Source organism: Thamnophis elegans, chromosome 2 (assembly GCF_009769535.1).
Source record: "Thamnophis elegans isolate rThaEle1 chromosome 2, rThaEle1.pri, whole genome shotgun sequence".
NCBI classification, from domain to species: domain Eukaryota; kingdom Metazoa; phylum Chordata; class Lepidosauria; order Squamata; family Colubridae; genus Thamnophis; species Thamnophis elegans.
Window position 1 is genome coordinate 109,583,755 of NC_045542.1, and position 23,204 is coordinate 109,606,958.

The window sequence follows — 23,204 nt, forward strand, 5'->3', positions numbered from 1 at the left end:
GTTTGACTGAAGTTTTTTTTTGGTTTGGAGTTTATTTTTCAGGTACATGATAATATTACATAGATAAATGTAGAAATTGCTGAACAATTGACTATTGTACTACTAATGTATAAACAAAGTTAATTCCTGTATCATTTAAACTGTAGAATTTGTTAAATATATCACTTCAGAAGCAGTATTTGCATTTTTTTCTCAGGTGGCACGTGTGATATAATTAGGGTGCTTATTTACTCCTGTAAGTAAAGTAAGCTACAGTTCACAATGTTTAGACAAAAAGTGCATTTGGGAGGATTAAAGCTTGCAGTTTTAACACTGGTGGAGTGGTGGAAGGAATTCTGAGATCATAGAAAGTATCTATATTCTTCCCTGCTTTTCAGTAGCTGACTCACTTAAATCAAACAATCTATCAGTCACAAAAAATAAAACTGCATAACACTGAAAGTATAGATGCCACAAATAATTTGTATAATTTATTGTTTTACATAGGTGACAAATCAATCTTTTAGAACTGACTAAACGAGCTGTACTGTTTCTTAATATCAAACTTAATCTGTGACATTAATAGACATAAAAATTCTGATATTTGACAAACACATTGAGTTAACCCTAACTTTGTTGGGAAAAGTCTGCAGAGCCCTAAGATAAACAGTTCTAAAGGTTGAAGTTCACTCAGATGATTTTATGTTCTCTCCTATAAAAACATTGGTTGCCATCATCTGTTTTCCCCAGGATGCAGATGTGAAAGGGCATGGCCTGATCAAAAGAGACCTCAACCTCAGAAAAATGGTTATTGAGGATGATAAAGATGAAGAGGGCTATAAAGTCATTACCAAAGAGTTTGGCCTCCATCAGCTCAGTCACACAAACATTAAGAAAGAGCAACACTATCACGTTCTTTAAAAATGGTATGTCCAACAAAAGTTACCCCAATAAGATTCTACTTTGGAAATTAACAACCTCAATAATAGCAAATGATTTGCATGTTATTCATATTGCCTCATGTCAGTGGTAATAAGTTTACATCAGCATTTTTTCTAGGAGAATATTAGGGAAGTCAATGATATGAAGTTTAAATGACTTGGTGATTGCAACAGAGAGATCCAAACAGCTACATCTTACAAATAAATGGTTGAAACATTTTTTGAATGACCCAAGTCGCCCTGACCTTCATCCAGTTTATGGTATGATCTGAAGCAAGAAGTTGATGCGAAGCAGCCCAGTACTGTAAAGAATGAAAAAACCTACTAAATCTAAAATCTTACCTACTTTTTCTAGCAAATACATGATATAGTACTCTTACCTTGATTAATAGTGCTTAAATTCATATTACATACCATATAGTACAGTGCCGCATGGTTAGATACTTGGAAGGATTTCCAACACATCTCACCACTATATAGTGTTGTCACCCAGAGTATGACAAATGCAGTACACCTAAAGGTTGAGGGCAACACCAAAATTAGATTACATTAGTGACAAGGACCAGGAAATGAACCAGTTGGAAAAATAGTGCATCTATAAGAGCAGGATCCAGTTTCATATCCTGCCAGTTAAACTTGCAGCCAGTTATCACTGAACTATGTCTAAAAGTACTTTCTACCTATTAATCCAGTAATTACAGTGTTACCTTTGTTTCAGTGATCCATGATTAGAAGCTGGACTTTTAATCAGAATGACTAGTAAAGAATTATTGGAAACTCAAAAATTGCACTTGTTAGTAAAACTTCAAGAAATACAGATAGTAAAAGCAGTGATTGCATTTTTATGCTGCTTTTTACACCAAATTATCTCCGATTCACACAAATTTACAAAAGTAATACAAATAAAGTATAAAATACAGTAAATTTAATTTTATTTTAAAAAGGGGAAGGAAAAACAACAAAGTTAATCCAGCCTCGGGTTTTCAACAAGCAAAGGTTTTCCTTTTTCCTTGAGTTTTCTCCTAACTTCCTTTTTCAGGGAGCGGATAGTTCTGTAGACTTCAGCCCGCCAATTCCGCCAAGTTTTAGTTTTGGCTTCGCTACGTCATGCAATCACCGTCATGGTTCACTCTTAGGCATGAGATGGCATTTAAGGAATTGGCCGAAAAACAAATATGGTAAAGCTGCTTGGAAAATGCACCAGTCGGGGCTAGAATGAGAGGCAAACACGATGAAATCGCTAAGCTAAGCATATCGGGACTCTTATATAAAAGCCGATGTACGCTGTTAGCGCTTTTGCCTGTTCATGGCCGCCTACGCAAACTGCAATAGACCGGAAGTCGCTCTAAAGGAGTACAAGACAGAAGGAACTTACTGCTGTCGATTACAAGTTAAATCTCTTCCGGGTTATCTTGGTTTTTTTTTTTTAAGATACGTTTCCGGTGGTGTGTCGGGGCAACATCGTGTTCTGCAGCGGTTGCAACCATGGTGAGTGGGTGGGAGTTCGTGTCGGATGGCGGGGTCCAGTGTAGCTTCTCATATGCTTGTTCTTCACGGCTCTTTGGATTTTCTGCCAGTTTTTATACGGCCGGGTTTAGGCACGTACATGTGAAGAAGGAAGGCTCCTCTGAGAGTTAGGCACGAGAGAGAATCGAACAGATGACCTCGCCCTTCGCTGTCTTATACAATTATTATACCACTGTATAATGGAATAAGATTTGGAGATGATTCAAATGTATTGAGTCTGTAGGGCTGAAGGAAAATACAAGGCTTACAATTGAAAATTGCATGTAAAAAATCTTGTGCAGCAGCTCAGAATAATATTTGATTTGCCAGCAAAATAAATACATATTTTTTAAAAAAAAACACTAGTATGGTTATGAGTGCAGAGTTTATTACTAATGTCCAGCACTATTTTCTTTAAGCCCTCGAATTCTTTAAAAAATGTGTATAACTGAATTTTTCATAGCAATTTTACCTCACTATTCTGTAGATCACACACCTTCATTACATTGTTTTCATTTTGGAACCAGGCTATTACTCTTAAAATTGCAGGAATGAAACTCATTTTGAATCCTCCAATTTATTTCCTATCAACTGTCTTGTTTCTAGATTTTAAAAAGAAATAGTTCTGTCATGACTGTCACAAGAACAGTTAGTTGCTTGGTTCTGTATGGTTTTTTTTTCATATTCCTAGTTGTTGGTTTCTAGTTCTGTGGACTATTATGTTCTGTTGGATACCTGATCATGTTGTGATTGACTGCTAGAATGGCATCAATCCAGTTTTCTCATTAGATCAATAGGGAGTGTCTTTAATTATTTAGTTATTTTTATTCATTTATTTATATTCTACCCTTATTTTAAAAAATAACTCAAGGTGGTGAACATATCCCACACAACTTCTTTCTATTTTCCCCACAATAACCATGTGAGGTGAATTGGGCTGAGAGAGAGTGACTGGCCCAAGATCACCCAGCTCGCTTTCATGGCTAATGCAGGAGTTGAACTCATCGTCTCTTATTTTCTAGCTAGTGCCTTAGCCACTAGACCAAACTCTGAAACTCCTTAGTTTCACATCAAATGTGACACTATGAATGCTGGAACATCAACTCACAATTAATTTTCAGTGATGACCAATCACTGATATTTCTCAAGAGCCACATATGTGAAATTATAATTGCAGCTCTTAGCACTGGAAACATTGGATGTTTATACTGGATTGATCTAACAGGATTTTTTATTTCTTGTAAAATTTCTCCAAACCTCATGTTATTAGTATTTCTTTAAAACAAACAACAATTCTCTGTCTTCTTTAAGGCTCGAAATGCAGAAAAGGCTATGTAAGTACAATTTGAATTTTGTTTTTTTTTAATTCTGAAAAATTGTCAGTCTGTTTTTTCACAGTTGAACTATTTGCTATATTTGTTCTACATATTAAAGCATTTTAATGATAGAAACAACCACTTTATAGCTTAATGAAAATCTCACTTCCCTCCAAATACTAGTGGAGAAAAGCAGGATATCATTCACATGCACTGTAGTTTCAGTGTCCTTTGATTAAGAAAATATGACTCTGGTTTGTAGACCAATGTAGACCAACATGTCTTTGCTTTTAATCTCCATCTCCAAAGAGCATAAAAAATACAGTTCCAAAGATGAAAGCTTTTTCTTCAGGCTTAAATGTGTTGGATAATCTAGCACAGAACATAAGTGTGAAAGGATTAGCCCAAAAGATTGTGGCATTGTTTCATTTTCTATATTAATAAGGCTTAATTACATTGTGGGTTTTGTTTTTCTTTCCTCATATAATAGGATTTATTTGATATTTGTTTGGTTTGTTTATTTAGAATTTTATATTTAAAATATTTTTAAGGAACAAGGATATTTTTTAAAAACTTAAAACAATGATGTTCTATCTTAAAAGGTTAAGACTATAATCATAGTCATTTTTCTATGTTTAGTAACTAAAGTCTGTACAATTTTTCAGATAACATGCAAACTGCTTTACATAAATACGTTGAACTTTTTATTTACCCAGTACTAATAATCTAAATTGATGTTTGTAAACCGTTTTTAAAAAACAGATGTTGAACTCAGCTTTCTTCCTTTTAGGACTGCTTTGGCAAGGTTTCGCCAAGCTCAGCTAGAAGAAGGAAAACTTAAGGTAACAACATAGTTAAACATATATAAACTACTATGCATTTAAATTAAGAGACCACTCTCCACTGAGAAGGCAAACATGCAAATTGGCTCTTGAAAATAACATTAGCAATTAAGGCCTAGAAATCCAGACATTGGTCTTGGCTGATTGTTATGAAATGATTTTATCTTAATTTCACCAAAAAAGCTGGGACTACTAGCAAAATATTTTTCAGTATAAATAGCCTTTCAACATCTTCACAATATACACCACAAAGTTCTTGATTAAACTGTGGTAATGATTAATATGGCTAATAATCTAGCTGTTTGGACAATACAAACCATTTGAAAGAATACTTCACAAAACACTTCTCCCAACTTGCTCAGTTTATCAAGATACCTCTTTAAAAGGCTCATGGTGTTGCTTTTTCCATCAGGATTATATGTGAAATATTGCTTGTACTGACATTAGTTTTGAAACTGGTTATTTAGAGACTTCTTGCTTTGTATGCATGTGGAGAACATTGCCCGGATTAATAATGTGATGCCTGAACATCAAACTGAATTCAATAATGTTCTAATATATAAATTTATTTTCTTTTCCATGCTTTGGAAAAGCTCGCGGAGGATAGGTGTAACGTGGGTGTACCGAGGTGCACCCACAATCGCTCGCGTGGCTGCATTCTGGACGAGCTGGAGTCTCCGAATGCTCTTCAAGGGCTGCCCCATGTAGAGCGCATTGCAGTAGTATCTAAGCAAGATTGCTTCTGCAGATAGTCATTCTGTTCATGCTGGCGATGTTCTCATGGCATGTTCATTTTGCTAAACACAGAGCAAAATTTTATGACAAAACAGACAAATTTAGGATTTATGTAAAATTGGTTCTAAAAAGTACTTCAGAACAAAGAGCATATGCAAGGCTGCTTGTAGTTTAACTGTTTTTATGTTATCTGAGTGTTTAAAACTTCTTTTGTATGAACTGCTACTTGAATTGATTTCAACCCAATTGAAATGAAAATAAGTAAAAAAGATCTCACATAAATCACGGGACAGATCTGAAATAAGTAATATAAATCTCTATGACTATAACATAAAATATGAACAATTTGGTTTTTTAAAACAAAAGTAAAAAGTAAAAAATTGAGAATGGAAGCGCAGACAGTTTCTAATAATATATACTAGTCTCTTGTATACTACTATACTAGTCTTTGTTTCGGTACTATAAGTCATGTGCTTTGTAGAAATCAAGTTTCTCTGAAACACTTGACATTCTGACAAACTTAATTTTACAAAACAATTAGAGATATTCATATGTTCTCACTTGTTATCAATAAAGGATCTTTCATCTTTCAGCCCAATAATTTTCTTAGTAGCTATTTGACATTTTGATCTGTGCATAAACATTAAAATAGAGAATCACATGGCTGTCCATTGATACAGTATGCTATCATGGGTCGAACTCAATGTCATACCCACATCATTGGATATCCATGTGATCCTTAATTTTAACTTTTGTGCAACAATGTTTCCTTTCAATTAGTTGGTAAATTAATATAGCTATTATATTTGTATCCGACCCATTGCGGATGTAAGAAAGCATGTACATTAGCTATGTAAGTAAACAAAAATAAGTCGTTGAAAAGTACATAGCTTAATGCGAGGATAACAGTAATACATTTGCTTGTTTCAATAGGAACGAAGACCTTTTCTTGCATCAGAATGTAATGAATTGCCCAAAGCTGAGAAATGGAGAAGACAGGTATTTCTCTTTTGAGATTATGTATCAAATTTAAATCTGAATTAAGTTTGATTGCGTATTTCTATAGGTAGTCCTTCAGTTACAATTAAGTGTTCAGTGACTATTCAAATTGTACTGGTGCTAAATAAAGAGACTTACAGTTCAACTGGTCCTCAAAGTTCTGGCTGTTGTAGCGTCCCTACAAAATTCAAGCAATTCTCAACTAGCTTGCACTTCTGATTGGTTGCAGCATCCATACTTAGGTGATCACCATTTGTGACTTTTGCTGCCAGTTTCCCACAAGCAAAGTCAATGGGGAAGCTGGCAAAAAAGATTGCAAATCACTCAGATAAGTCTCTCCCCAACCCCCCGGGCCTTCACTCACATCATCACTCTCTGCACTCTCTTCCCCTGGCCTTCCTGCTCTCACCTTTCCCAGCATCTCTGCCTGCACATGCACATGTCTCCTGTGCTCTCTTTCCCCAGCCTTCCTGAGCTTACATCACACTGTAGCACTCTGTGGCCAACTTTTGTGCAGCCTGTGCTGAGCCTTCTATGGCCTCTCCCATCCCCTTGTAGCTTGTTTGAAGCCTTGTGTGTATTATATATAGCTCTGTGTTTGCAGCGTTCCTTATTTAATGAGCTGTACTATTTGCCTTGGCCCTCAGCTCAACCATTGCAAGACAGAACAGATACTTCAGAAATGACATAAAGACAAGTGATGTAAGAAAGCCATGTTATTTTATACATAGGGAAACTGGACAGAACTTTTTGTGAATTAAAGAACTTAATTTATGGGAAAGAGTGGTTTTATGGCCAATGTACAGTGAGATAATGAACATATTAATCAGTTATAGTAACAACAAAAGAATATTCAGGTCTGACAGATGGCATAAGCTTTTATGAGCAACTGCTTGATCAATGAGGTAAAATACAGATATTTTGTTTATCAAGGAAAATCAGAATAATTATTAAAAGGCAATGGCTTTGATCCAGAACATTTTTAATTCAAAATAAATAATTAATAAATAAATAATTGTGTTTCTATTAAGTGGCATTCTTGGACATATATACAGTATTCAAGTCTCACCTATCTGTTCAAGAATACTAAAAGCACAAATGGCTAAAACCAGGTTGGATTTGATTCAAATCAAGTTGATTTAAATCATGATTTATATGACTAGTAAAAAGGCTTGATTTAAATCAACTCTGTTTAAATCATAATTTTTAAAAGAGCAACTGTCATCTTTGTCCTGCAGTGGTTCCTCCTCTGACCTGCTGTTGACTCACTGGCAGTCTCATTCACTTTAATGGGAAGGCTGGTGATGTGGCAGTGACACAAGGTGAGGGATGTAGCAGGTAGCACGGGAGTGGATGCCCGCTAACAGGCGCTGCCATGATGGATCTGAAATGACAGGTGCTCTTTAAATGTAAGGCCTCATTCTGGCTAGTGGTTAAAATCTTTAATATTATTTGCAAACAAAGTGAAGGTTTCCTATTTAGCTTGCAGAGCTTGCATTCATTGAATGAGTTTACAAAAAATGTAAATATTGCAGAATATACAGCCTCATGCTGCATAACTAAGTTCCATTTCATGCTGAATAAACTAAAATATTAGTGTATCTTAAATAGAAAACTATTTTAGATAGATTTTTACTCCAAAAGCAGTTTATTAAAACAAATACGATTTTAAAAAAATCCAATTTAAATTTTAAGAAATCCATTTTTTTTTAATCATCAATTTTTTATCCACTCTGGCTAAAACTAAGACTAATGTGATATTAGAGGTATTGTTTATATTTATTCTTTGAGAAAATTCTTTTTCAGAGATTCAAATGGAGCAACAAAATTAAAATATAAAGATATAAGTTTGTATAGTTAGCGCTTTAAACCAATCAGTATACATAGCTTGAGGAAATCTTTCTAATTAATGTTTAATATTTACAATCATCCCATTTGGGTGTTTTGCCCCACGTGGTCACCAAAATAATTGGCTCCCATCTATCAACCAAACTTTACAAACTTTTAAGGAAGTAGAATAATGGTGCAGATGTTAACCAGTATAAGAGGAAAACTATGTATATGGTCTCTTATTATAGTGCATCTGATGAAATGAGCTGCAGCTCACAAATAACATTTTAATAAAATTTGCTAGGTGGAAAAAATGTTACCAAGCTCAGATGTTAACCAAAATCTTACATTTCTAAACATGAGATGTCCTAGTGTAAAACAGGCTACTTTTTCAAAGAAAAGAATTAACATTGTATATTGTCTCTTTTCCAAAGATTATTGGTGAAATTTCTAAGAAAGTGGCCCAAATTCAAAATGGTAAGTTCCTAATCATGGGAGTAATCTTAATATCCTTCTGCAACTGCAAAAACTAGTTTTCAATAATATTTAAATTTGCACTTTTTCCTAGTTGATAATTAAGAAGTATGGTACCAAATTTATGAGGGAAATTGATGCCAGTATTCAAAAACATTTATAAAATGTGTTATTTTGACCTTTTCTCCCTCTACTCTCCTTGGCCTGATACAGTTCTTGTGTTCAGCAAACTATATAAATATTTAAGTTTTAATTCACATGAGAGGATTTGCCTTTTTATTGAAAACATACTATTTAAAAAAGATAATTTGAAGACCATTAAAGTTATCACAAAGCAAAGAGAAGTTATTGAAAGGAATAAAGCAAAATGAGAGATCTTTTATAATTCCCACAGATTTCAGGATAGAAAAGGTATTGTTTCTATTTAAAAAGACTACATGATAAACTGTATTTTCTTCTTTTAAAATAGCTGGTTTAGGTGAATTCAGAATTCGTGATTTGAATGATGAAATTAACAAACTCCTAAGAGAGAAGGGGCATTGGGAGGTCCGAATAAAGGAGCTGGGAGGACCTGATTATGCAGTGAGTATACATTAATATGTAAGAAAATGCAAAAGTATAGATGTATTATTCCTAAGTTGTTAGTAAAATATTTGATAAAGAAAACCATATAGTTGCATAATTGCTAGTTCAAATATTTTAGTCTCGCTATTGAAATAATTTCTTTGAATACTTCCTGCACAATTTGGGCAGGTCCCGGTCACACCAGTTGGTTGAAAATATCTGAAGTCATGTGAACTCTTGTCTACAGAGATAAAAAGAAAAGAAAAACTTTTAAACTTACGGCTCATGTTCCATTAAAAAAAAACTATTTTATAGAGAATTGGCCCTAAAATGCTTGACCATGAAGGAAAAGAGGTTCCAGGAAACAGAGGTTATAAATACTTTGGAGCAGCTAAAGACCTACCCGGGGTTCGAGAGCTTTTTGAAAAAGAACGTAAGTATTTGCACATTGATTGGACTATTACTGTAATGCCAATCAATTGCATGTAAAATGTTTGTGTGTGTTTAAAGTTCTTTTAAGATAAAATGGTTTTGTTTCTGTTTTTTGATCTTGTGAAACCAGAGTAGTTTTGGAGTTGGGTGACCTAGAAAATAAACAAATAAATAAATAAATAAAGTCTTTGCATTCCTTGGCCCACCATAAGTGTGATTAAATTTACCTGCTCCAATACAGTCCCTGCGTTAACCCATGATAACCCATGCTTATGAACAGGTTGCCTGTTGCTAAAAATGGCAGGCAGTGTGTTTACTTGAGCTGATGAACCATTCATTGAAGCTGCACAATTTTTTTGCTTGCTTGTTTGTTTTTGCATTTCTGAACCGCCCATTTTCCTGAAAGAGAAACTATGCAATAAAATGTCAAAATATAAAAATATTAAGCTAGATTTAAAATTTCAAAATTAAATTTTTTAGGAAGCGGCAAGAATAATTAAGTCCTGTTAAAAGTTAATTTAAAAGGTGAAGGGAGGATTCTCAGGGCACCAAAGAGCCCCGAGGCTATGTATTCCTTTGGGATTCCCATATTAGGGCTTCCCACCGAGGCATGTTTTAACTCTTTTTCGAAAATCCAGGAGATGGAGGCCTGTCTCACCTCCAGGGGGAGAGAATATTCCACAGGGCAGGAGCAATGGCAGAGAAGATTCTTTTCCTAGACCCCGCCAGTTGGAGTTTGTTAATGGGATCTACAATATACCTTCCCTGCCTTACTGGTGGTGTGTGTGGGATGACATGGTGAGATGAAGCCAGTTCCACAGATAGCCTGGCTGTGAGCCATGTAGGGCTTTATAGGTTAAAACCAACATGTTAAATTGGACCCAGAAGCAAAATGGTACCCAATGCAGTTTGTGGAACAGAAGTGTGACATGTGCTCTTCTCTGAGCATCCAATATAGCTTGTGCATCTGCATTCTGCACCAGCTGAAGATTCTGGATACTTTTCAAAAGTAGCCCCATGAGTGAGTGAGCGGAGGGCCTCCCTATCCTGGAAAGGATGTAACTGGCACATATCACAGAGTTTGTGGGTATAGCAGTAGCATTTAGACTTATATACCACTTCATAGTGCTTTTACAGCCCTCTCTAAGCAGTTTACAGAGTCAGCATACTTCCCCCAACAATCTGAGTCCTCATTTTATCCACCTTGGAAGGATGAAAGGCTGAGTCAACCTTGAGCCGGTTTGAACTGCTGAACTGCAGCTAGCAGTCAGCTGAAGTAGCCTGCAGTACTGCACTCGTAACCACTGCGCCACCGTGGCGCATTAGAAATGCACAGTTTCAATTGTTCATTAAAATGTTGCACAACTTCAGCAGTTCATCAGCTCAAAAAATGAGAATGCTGTCCACCATTTTTAGTAATATATTGCCTGTTCATAGGTATAAATTCCAACTTATTTACAAAGTTGAGTTAAAACAGAGCTAGGAATGGAATATATTCTTAACCCAAGAAATGCCTGTAATATTATCTTTTATTCTTATCTCTTCCACAATATAAATATATATATAATCCATAATAAATCATTAATTGGTACATTTCTGGACTATTTCAAAGTGAACATAACCATATTTGTCAGATGTGTATGGATCTCCATATAGAATCTCCATATGGGACACTTGAATATTAACCTCACTGTGCATTTAAAAATTGGAATGTTTCTATTAAGTAGCATGGGTGGTGCAACATGTTAATTTTTTTTAAGATAAGGTTCAAGTTATAATAAAACGGTAGAACATTTGGAATCTATATAACAGTAGCAAATGAAACAACTGCAGTTTTCAAATCATCCAAAAAGAAGAGAGTTTAATTATATCTTGAGAAGAGACTGAAGTTAAAATAAGTACTTATAGGAAGTGATCTGTCCAAGAAGTCCTTTAGCTTGATTAGATTGATTACAAGCACTAGTAAACTTTTAATTGAATCTCTGACCTAAAATCTGTTCCTTTATGCTTCTATTTTATTTTTTGAAAATGATTTAATTTATTCCATTAGCCCTTCCTCCACCACGGAAAACTCGAGCTGAACTCATGAAAGCTATTGATGCAGAATACTACGGCTACAGAGATGAGGATGATGGTGTCCTGGAACCGCTGGAACAGGAACATGAAAAAAAAGGTATATGAAATAACTGTTGGCTTTTTGAAGTGCCATTTACAGAATATTATTTGTAATTCAAATCAATATTATTTACTTTAACAGTAGCCAGAAGTGGATTTTAGTAGCCCAAAATGGCTTGTATTAAATATTCCAGTTCTTGAATATGAACTTGCAGCTGTATTCTTTGAAATTCACTCTTCATCTTACTCCAGGGATCTCTTCTGTTACTTAACTACCTGGAGGCCCCTAGTATCAACTAAATGCAAGGTCAGTTGGGAGTAATCATATCAAGAGCTTTGCCTGCTTTCCTGTTACAGACATTGATCAGATTCATAACAAAGTTGCCTACCAGATTGTTGTATTTTCTATTTCAGATTGCCAAATAATTTTCTTAAAAAATTATAATTGCTTGAATTTAACCTCAAAACTTTTGCATTTAAAGTACGCACAACCACCATGTCCCATTCCAAAAAGTAAAGCACTATTGGAATCTGTTGAAGCTCTTTTGATAATTTAGAAATCAAACTATTCATCTATTTTGTATAATCATGTTATTAGTTTGGACTGGCAGTATGACTTGCATTAGCCTGAAGCCAGTGTGGTAGCATTAATCTGCAGCTTCTGTGTAACTTTAGTGAGATGTCAAAGCACAGATAGTTCCTAACTCTCATGTCTGAGCATTCCAATGGAATATTCTATTCCACAAATATATGGGGCTCCCAGCTGCAGTAGCAAAAAAATCATCAGTGAGTTGAAGTTCTTAATGAAGCCTTCGATTTTCAGTTTGTCATGGGAATGATTTATCTGTGAGAGCATTCTGTCAACTCCTAAATATCTTGATCATCAAAAATTAGATTGAGAGTACACTTCCAAAATATTCTGTAAATGGTTAAATTCCCAACTATGATAAGACACCAAAATTAGATGCCCCCCTAATACACTAAATTTAGAATTAGACACTGTAAGTTCAATCAGCTTAAAGCTCACTTCAGAAATACATGGAAGTGTTGGGTAGTAGATAGTGGTACATCAGCAGAAGCTCAATGTCTTGATGGTTTATCACAAATGTGTATATCCAGATTTTCAAATACAATTTTTCAGTAGAGATATTCATTGGATCATGCACACTCCTACATTTTTGAAAAGAATTGTTTTAAGTAGACTGAAAATGTTCTCACTCAGCAGAGAGTGAGCAGTCCCACTTATTACCGTATATACTCGAGTATAGGCCGACCCGAATATAAGCCGAGGCACCTAATTTTACCACAAAAAAAACTGGAAAAGTTATTGACTCGAGTATAAGCCTAGGGTGGGAAATGCAGCAGCTACCGGTAAATTTCAAAAATAAAAATAGATACCAATAATGTTTTTGAATATTTATTTCAAAGAAAAACAGTAAACTAGCGGTGTATTCAATGAAATACTTCACTCACCTCATGATGCTGATGTCCCGCTGTGATGATGATGTCCCGTGCAGCCGCGGGAGCGATGTCCCGCCTCCTATGACACACGGCACAGTGATTCCTATCATTGGATCACTGTACCAGAGGAGGTGGGACATCGCTATGTGGCTGCTTGCCATAACAAGGAGGAGGTGGGACATCGTTGCAGAGCGGCAGGAGGGGGAGGAAGGGGAATCGTAAGACAGCCCTGCATTACATTAGAACGTGAGGAGGGGGGATGGTGCGGTGCGCGCTGCGCGGCAAACTGACACAGAGGGAGGGGAAACTCACAGGGGCACTGGGCCATTCACGAGTGTCACCCAGCGGCATGGCCCCGCCCCTTTTTCTCCTCCATTTCGGGCAAATTTTTCACTGACTCGAGTATAAGTCGAGGCGGCTTTTTTCAGCCCAAAAAGTGGGCTGAAAAACTAGGCTTATACTCGAGTATATACAGTAATTCATGATTAAATTATGAGTTAAGGCATTCTTACTAATTATTGTATTGGATTGAGAAATAGCATTTTATGACCAAACAAACTTATCTTAAGTAAGTAGAAAGCTCTTGGTCTTCCTGAAGCACTAGCATGCAGTAGAAAACCGATTAAAAGTCCTGGCCCAAAACTGCTGATATCTCCCTGCAAGTATATCTCTGTATTCACTGTTCTTTTCTACCAAGGAAGCAAATTGTTTCTTCATTTCATAAATATTGTTCCAAAGATCTAACATGAAGTCGACATCCTATCTGAAGGTGCAGCTTCCCCACTAATACAACCCACAGTGTAGTCTAGGTTAAGGTGTCACATTAGGAGTGGGGAAACTCAGCTTGTGGCCTTCCTTCAGCCATAGAATTCATTGAGTGGCTTTGGGTCTGTCACTTTACTGTTGGCTCGAACCTATTTCACAGAATTTTGGTTTTGGGGGAAAATAATTTATGTATGTTTGTATGTATTTATTTCCTGCCTTTATTATTTTTACAAAAAACTCAAGGTGGTGAACATATCCATCACACCTTCCTGCTCCTATTTTCCCCATAATAACAACTGGTCAAATGGGTTAAACCGAGAGTGACTGGCTCAAGTCACCCAACTGGCTTTCATAGCTAAATCAGAACTTGAGCTCACGGTCTCCCTCTTTCTAGACTGGTGCCTTAACCCAGGAGGCCAAACTGGCTCTCTGCATTTGCTTCTAGTTTTAAAATATAACCTCTTGTACCAAACAATTTCAGTACCATGGCTGATAAGTGAGATTGGAAGCTTAATGACTCTTATTTTCCAGCCTAACGCCTTTATTGTATAGTCTTTTTCTGGGAAGAAATTGGAAGTTTTTGTTCCTGCTATTTAAGGCAGTTCAGTAAATGCTGTGGCCGTTTATTGGTAAGCCTGGCTGAATCTGGTTTCATGATAATTAACTCCAGATCGTGGATCCTCATTTATCACATGGATACAGAGGAAATTAATACATGTGTTTTAGAAATGAATGGGACTAAATAAAACTAGATGAACCAAAATAAGGAAATAACTAAATTGCCCCTTTTAATTTTGTTAAATTTCTGTAAGTGAATGTGAGTGATCTCTCAGTAGTACTTCTTGTCAACAGAGTGCTTTGCTTTGTTGCTTTTGAATTCAGAATACTGTTGTGTTTTATAGATGGACACAAATAATTAAATGAGATAGATTTAAAGAATTGTGGAATTGGAAAGGCCCCTAGATAGTCCTTGAGTTATGACCAGTCACCAGTAACAGCCATTTAAAGTTATGGTGGACTTTAACTCATGAACCATCCTCAAGTTATGACTGCTGCACCTGCCCTGCCATCATATGATTTCAGGGATGAAAGTCACATGATCACATTTGGCAAAATAACCCCACCCTTTGGATAAGTTAGATTCAGATTTACAACCATATGATTCACTTAACAACTGTGGTGGCAGGTTTAACAACAATTGTAAAAACAATGTTAAATTAGAGTCCAATCAATTTCGCCTGCAATAACCTACCACCAAAATTCGAGTTTCAATTTTGGTTTTACAGTAAGTTGAAGGCTAGCTGCATTTAATCCAGTCCCCTGCTCAGTGTAAAAATCCAGGTTAAAGGACCTCCAACAGATGCAGTAAATGTAATGTCTACATAAACCGCTTGAACACAACAAGTGAAAGGGAGCTTACTTCTCTTTTGATACCAATTCAAATTTCAATCTACATTTAGTCTTGGGATTTTTCTGCCAAAAACTATGTTTCTATATCTTATACATCCATAATTCTATATTCTGACCTTTGGACTGATGGAAAACAGATTTTGCTTATACCCAGCCTTCTCGTGTCAAGACTATACATTATCATTTCCTTTCAAAAGATATAGTTTCTGGTTTCTGGATCACGCTTGTTGGCTTTCACTCTAATCCTTCATAATGCGGAGCATTGAACTAGATCTAAAAATTCATTTTGCAATTGACTATTATTCTAAGGTTCTTTTCACACCCACGCCAATACCTCTGTATGTATATGTATTCTTCAGCAAAGAAATTGGCATTTGTTTTTGTTAAATTTCATTTAATTTTCTACAGTCCACTTCTTTAAACTTATCAGTACTGCTTGAGGCAGAAGACCAAGGACTGAACTCTAAATACCTCACTACAGTATGATGAAGAAACATTGGAAAGCACTGAGTACAGCTTTCACTTCAGCTATTGCATGACATCCAGCCCAGTATAGCTACCGTAATTTTTGGAGTATAAGACACACTCTCCCCCTCCTCCAAAAGAGGGTGGGAATGTCGGTGCGACTTATAGACTGAATACAGCCATTTTTGGCCTCCCGAAACCCCACCCAGCGTGTCCTGTTTTCTCCAAAAACGGACCCATTTTTTTTTTCAAAAATGAGGCTCACAGAGGGTTTGGGAAGTCTGCAGATTGCTCCTGGAGCCTGGGGATGGCAAAACTGGGATGTATGGGGGTTTTGGGAGCCAAAAACGAGCCCATTTTAGCAAAAATGGGATGCACAAAAGGTTTGGGAGGCCTGCAGAGTGCTCCTGGGGGCCGGAGAGGGCAAAAACTATTTTTTTCTTGTTTTCCTCTTCAAAATCTTAGTGCATCTTATACTCTGCTGAGTCTTATAGTCTGAAAAATATGGTAGTTTGTTAATTTGGTATCACAGGATACTTTGTTAAATGTTTTACTGAAATCAAGAAACTATATGGCATTTACACAGTTTACTCAGGAAGTTACCTGATCAGAACATGAGATAAGACTAATCTGGTAAGACTTGTTTAAGACAAATCCACAATTGCTTCTTTTCAAGATGCATACGGGTCAGTCTCTTTATGATTCACACAAGAATTTTCCTCTTCTCAGACTGACTGATTTATAATTCCATGGATCTCCCTCCCTCTTTTTCTTTCTTAAAAATGGGAATGTGTTCTAAACCAGGCAATAGCAACCAGAAGTATTATTTGAAGGTAACGCAGAGAAATATTTAAGTATTTAATAAATTTATAGGCCGACCAATCCCGAAGGACTCCGGACGGCTTACAGAAAATACATTTTAAAAAATAAAGAATTAAAAAGACAGAGAAAAACAGATTAAAAACATAACTTGCTGTTATGTTTCAATATTGCTGAATCGAGTACCTTTTGCCTAGAAGAAAGAGCTATATACTTACAGAGGTATTTGTTTAGGTGTGAAAAGAACCTTAAAATAATAGTTAATTGCACAATGAATTTTACGATCTAGTACTATGCTCCATGCTATGAAGACAGCTAGAGGCTGTCTGCAATTCCTTAAAGCAGCAGCAGCAGCACCTTTTCCTGGGACCACCTGGCTGCCCTCTTTATCTGCTACGTGATCATAACCAATGACACATTTGACCTAAGGAATTGAAAAATGGTGCTACATTCATGTTCCCACATCTTCCAAATAATCTTTTGACTTCAAATCTAAAATGCTTTATGCCTATATAGACATTCCTTCACTAATTTTAACCAAATGCATTGTATTGCATCATCAGGTTAATTAATTTGGATTTCCTTTTAATATTCTGTGCAACTCCTCCTTTTCTGCTGTTTCTCTTTTGAAGAAAAAAAACCTGGCTCCTTTAACTGTTACTTTATTGGGTCTTGATTATAACTAATAAATAATATTTGCCTTCTTTTACTAAAAGTTCTTGCTTATTTGATATATTATTCTCTTTCAGATTTTCACTGTTTAATAGATCCCTTTAGAGAAACTGTCCAAGATGTGAAAACTTACATTTTTTTTCTTCAAATTCTGGGATTGGGTGCTCACCTGGCTGATGTATGTTAGAGTTAGATTTACTATCACATTTACTTTTTGTTCAGAATAGGCTTTTAATGTATATGCCACTTAGAGTCTATGTTGAATTGAGCAGCCATATTAACTCTTAATCACAGATAAAATTAGAAACATCTCCGCCTCTTTTTTACAGCTTGCAAATGTTTTTTTCTCCAGTCACCACAATATTGATCTTTTCCCTTTTATAAGTTTTGAGTTGCACAGCTAAGTTGCTTATACTTTAGTGATAATATATAAAACTAAACAACACTGTGATCCACTGGGTCATCTTTTAAGGGAAAGATGGTACAATGTGGTATGACCAGAGTGAATATTAAATGTTCACGTAATCATCTACAAATATATATCAGAAATAGAAAAATAATTATAGTGTCAAACAAACTTCAATAATTAGTAAACATTTACTTATCCTAAAGAGAATGTCCACTATAACGATGAGTAGTTGCTGTATTTTTGTAATTTGCGGTTTTCAATACAACTTTCAAATGTGGCTATTTTGCTTTTCCAGTTATTGCAGAAGCAGTGGAAAGGTGGAAGGTAGAGAGAGAAGCGCATCTTGCAAGAGGTGACAAGGAAGAGGAGGAGGAGGAGGAAAACATCTATGCAGTAAATGACAATGAGGTAGTGTATCTGCTTCCAGCCTTATGCTATATATTATATAGTCTATATAGTAAACTAGTGTACTCCATCATGACTGATAAAAAGATTAATAATAAATGTGCAGCTATATATTCACAAGTTGATAGACCTGCATTATTTAATGTTGTCTTATATAAAATAAATGTAATTAACTCTGATTTCTAGCCGGATTCTGGCTGAAGTGCAATCAGGAGAGCAAGGATTTATTTTGTTTATTTTGAGGTGAAGTTCTAATGATGTGCTAAGAAAACTTAGAATTCAACATTTTCTCAATGCTTTCCAGTCTGATGAAGAAAATGGAATGAAAACAGACAGTGAGGATAGTCAGCAGAAGTTTATTGCTCATGTCCCAGTACCATCACAACAGGAGGTAAGGACTCGCACATGCAGGAAATACAGGAAGCATAACTTTGAAAGATGAGGGAGGAGGGAGGGAGGAAGAGAAAAAGTGAAAGGGAAGTGTAAAGAAAGAAAGAGGGAGGATTTAAGGAGGGAAGGAAGGATATACAAGAAGCTTAACTTTGAAAGAAGTAGACTTGTGCACTAGTTGCAGCAAACAATTAGTGTATTTCATAGTAAGCAGATTTCCTCAGAATATAATGTAATAGGCCATTACTATTGATAGTTGGGTATTCACATACACTCAGAAATGAAGGGATGGTAACAGTGCCACTGAAATAATTTCTATGGAGATTCTCAGTCATCCAGGTCATGGTTGTCCCAATGGTGCTTTTTTCAAGAGGTAACTGGCCTTTCTGATTTTTCTTTGAAGACATTTTGCTTCTCATCTAAGAAGCTTCTAGAGCTCTAACTGGATGGTGGGAAATGGAAGGATTTATACCTCCTTTCAGATAGCTGGTCATTTGCATTCTTTTTAGCATGTCATTAAGGTCACCTGGAGATTTATCTGTGTCATCAGAGTCACCTGAGTGGGGTAAATTGGTGTGCAGCCTTCTTGGAACTGTTGAAAGGACTGTGTTGTAGATTGGGGATAGATAATGTCGTATCCCTCCCCCTCTGTTGAGAGAGGGCTGTTGATAAAAATGGCCTCTTGAAAAAAGCACCTTTAGGACACTGAAATTCACATTAGGAATTTAATTCATTATTAGACAACCTCTGCCCTGTTGTGTCATTGTTTTAAATATGTTTTTAAAACATAGAAAACAGAATGACAACAGGAGCAGAATCAACTTCTGACTTCCTGTCAGCTTCCTTATTAAATTTCCTTTCCCTTCCTCCCTGTCATTCTGTCATTCTGTCATTATATTCTTTCATTCTCTTCCAACTTTCCTTTGATATGAAAAGCTGTTTTTCCATTATAAGGATAGGTATGTTTAATTTTTAGGCTCACTACTGTATTACTGACCTTAGGACCTTTAAAATGTATTCATACAATGCAAATCATTTAAATGTTATCTGATTGGCAAGTTATTTTTTGAATGGTTGCATTGTATGAGTGATTTTAGTAAGTGCATTTGCAAGATGCTGCAGTTGAACAATTTATCAATTTTCATACTCATTTCTGAAAAATAGTGTTGTAACTTGCATTGTTTTTATTAAGTGAGGTATCAAATTCTGTGGCCAAAATAATTTTTGATCTAATCAATTCTGTTATGGTCAGTTTCTTAAGTAACTTTTACTAAAGAATTTTCCATTTGCAAGTTTTCAAATTGAATGTTGCTCATTTAACAGATTGAAGAAGCTCTTGTCCGAAGAAAGAAGATGGAACTTCTTCAGAAATATGCCAGTGAAGCTCTTCTGGCTCAAAGTGAAGAGGCTAAAAAACTTCTAGGATTATAGTAATTGCCCCTTCTATTTTTTATAATCTAATTTGATTCTATAGAATCAGTATCTTCTTGATTCTATAGAAATAAGACTTTGCGAGTTCTAGAATGAAGATGGTCATTTTTTCCAAAATACATTTTATTACACATTTTTCACTCTATCCTAATTTATGAGAGAGTATTCATTTTCAGTTTCCACCTTCAATCTCTAAATAGCTAGCTTGTTTTGAATTTATCTTTGTCCACCTATTTTCCTTTTTTTTAATTTTACCTTAGTAATAACTGTTAAATTAGAAAGTAACATTTTGTATGTTTTTGTACTTTTGTATGTTTTTGTACTTTTGTACAAAAGTGTACAAAAGTGATTTTGTATCACTTCAGTAGAATGTTGAGTAGGTTTTAGAAGATTTATTATATTTAATTTTGTTTATCATGTGTGAATTTGTAATTGTCAAACATTTCTACATCTGTGGAACAGTATTTAATTTAGAGTTTTCAAGAACTGAAATGTTCAATATTGTTAATATGGAACTATGTATTATGCTACTGGAAAAAACACTCACTTGGCTGGGTTTTTGAAATGCTGAATATTTCAGCAAATAAAATTGTAAATACTTTTTATAAAAATCTCTCCTTTTTTTAGTAAAATTTTATGTAGATTTAACTGTTTATTACTTTTGTTAAAAACACAAAAATTCCTCAGCTATGAATATAATAATTTATAAATATTATGAATTCTAGAAACATGAGTATCAACAAGATGATTAACAAAAAAAAATCTCAAACACTATGTAAAATTTTGTGTGTGTGTGTAAAAAATTTTTTTTTCCAGGAACAGTTTGGAGGTTTATGAATGTTTTTATCATAGGCTTTTTACAATGATACCTAAATACAGTATATTATTATATAATTAGTCCAAGTTATACAGCAACATGGACTTTCTATAATGTAACCCATTTTTCTACTACCAAATTAACAAGTGTGATGCTAATATTTAGCAATTGTAAGACAGAACAAAACACTTTTAAAGTATTAGTCAAATCAGTCTTCATATACTGTATATCGTATTACTGATAAGAATGGAATATTTAAATACATTTTATAAAACCATAGCTATATATAAACTTGGAGCAAAATTTCAAAACTTGGAATAAGAGAAAAATAATATAAGATTATAGATTTTATGAAGATGCACCCATTAGTGGCAAAGCAGACATACTGTAATTGGCAAAGCAAATTCTTTAAAGTCTAAACCCTTCCCACCATGATAAGTGAGATTGACACTAGAGATTTACATATTTTGTAAATATGTACAAAATACTTTTGTATGTTTTTGTACTTTTGTACAAAAGTGTACAAAAGTGATTTTGTATCACTTCAGTAGAATGTTGAGTAGGTTTTAGAAGATTTATTATATTTAATTTTGTTTATCATGTGTGAATTTGTAATTGTCAAACATTTCTACATCTGTGGAACAGTATTTAATTTAGAGTTTTCAAGAACTGAAATGTTCAATATTGTTAATATGGAACTACGTATTATGCTACTGGAAAAAACACTCACTTGGCTGGGTTTTTGAAATGCTGAATATTTCAGCAAATAAAATTGTAAATACTTTTTATAAAAATCTCTCCTTTTTTTAGTAAAATTTTATGTAGATTTAACTGTTTATTACTTTTGTTAAAAACACAAAAATTCCTCAGCTATGAATATAATAATTTATAAATATTATGAATTCTAGAAACATGAGTATCAACAAGATGATTAACAAAAAAAAATCTCAAACACTATGTAAAATTTTGTGTGTGTGTGTAAAAAAATTTTTTTTTCCAGGAACAGTTTGGAGGTTTATGAATGTTTTTATCATAGGCTTTTTACAATGATACCTAAATACAGTATATTATTATATAATTAGTCCAAGTTATACAGCAACATGGACTTTCTATAATGTAACCCATTTTTCTACTACCAAATTAACAAGTGTGATGCTAATATTTAGCAATTGTAAGACAGAACAAAACACTTTTAAAGTATTAGTCAAATCAGTCTTCATATACTGTATATCGTATTACTGATAAGAATGGAATATTTAAATACATTTTATAAAACCATAGCTATATATAAACTTGGAGCAAAATTTCAAAACTTGGAATAAGAGAAAAATAATATAAGATTATAGATTTTATGAAGATGCACCCATTAGTGGCAAAGCAGACATACTGTAATTGGCAAAGCAAATTCTTTAAAGTCTAAACCCTTCCCACCATGATAAGTGAGATTGACACTAGAGATATGGATGCACTAGACTAGTGAGTTTCAGAAAGAAGCTGGACATTGCAAAATCACTAGAACTTTCAAGCAAACTGTTGCATTTCTCCGAAAATGTAGTTTTGTAATTTGAAAAGTGCTTCTGAACCTGAATTTTTTGGGGCATATCTGGGGGACAGTGATTGCCAAAATACCATTTTGAAAATAAATGTATTCTACTCATAACCAGAAACCACATAAATACAATGTGTAGAACAGGATGATCTGTATTACTAGGAAAAACAAAACTAAATTGAATCCTGTAAGTTTAAGATCATTTAGAAGTGCGTGTGAAAAAAGCAGGAAGAGATAGACAAGGATATGCAAGTGCTGAAGGAATGTGGGTTGAATACAAAAGTGAGCAACCTCTGCACTAAATACGATGAGTTTGTTAGATGCATAAAATGAATGGAGACTGAGTCACAAAACAAATGTATGAAGAAAGAATGGGTGAACTAAGGAGAAAAAGACTGAAACTTGGGATTGGATGAAGTTTATCAGAACCTCAGAAAAAAGTGATAAGTACGAAAAGTGGTGGAACTCTGAATGCATTGGAATGACAATGTTATGGAGGTACAGTAAATAGCATTTGTACAATCTAGACTTAGCTGAATTTCTATTTCATATTTATTATTTGTTCCATTTTCTGTAATTTACCAAAAGGAGTGTCCCAATGGGAATGTAATGTGTGTATAAAAGCACCAACCATTCAAAATTATGGACCAATTTTCCTCAAAAGCCAGTGAGGATATAAAAATAAATAAATTGTTGAACAGTTTAGGTCCAAAAGGACCGTCCAGGAACAGAGATATTGACAGCAAGATTGCATGTTGTGTCGTTCGGAAATCAAGCCTGTAGTTGAAGAGGTTTTTATGTTATGTGTGTTTTGTGTTTGAAAATAAAAAATTTATTTAATAAATAAATTGCTATTCGTTAATTAAAATTTAGATTTT

The 23,204-nt window shown here is 34.7% G+C and overlaps 1 protein-coding gene across 2 annotated transcripts; it reads left to right on the forward strand.

Annotated features, from left to right (window-relative positions):
* The first annotated feature begins 1,892 nt into the window (after nucleotides 1-1,892).
* ISY1 (ISY1 splicing factor homolog) lies at nucleotides 1,893-22,765 on the forward strand. Of its 2 annotated transcripts, XM_032211102.1 has the most exons (11): nucleotides 2,343-2,408; nucleotides 3,738-3,760; nucleotides 4,533-4,584; nucleotides 6,253-6,318; nucleotides 8,583-8,625; nucleotides 9,092-9,204; nucleotides 9,502-9,619; nucleotides 11,669-11,791; nucleotides 18,030-18,142; nucleotides 18,444-18,530; nucleotides 19,853-22,765. In XM_032211102.1, exons 1-11 carry the CDS (start codon nucleotides 2,406-2,408, stop codon nucleotides 19,958-19,960), a joined length of 849 nt encoding a protein of 282 aa, XP_032066993.1. In that variant the 5' UTR covers nucleotides 2,343-2,405; the 3' UTR covers nucleotides 19,961-22,765. The 2 variants fall into 2 exon arrangements, with proteins under 2 accessions (XP_032066992.1, XP_032066993.1); XM_032211101.1 differs by lacking the exon at nucleotides 3,738-3,760 and having other exon boundaries at nucleotides 1,893-2,408.
* Nucleotides 22,766-23,204: the final 439 nt, after the last annotated feature.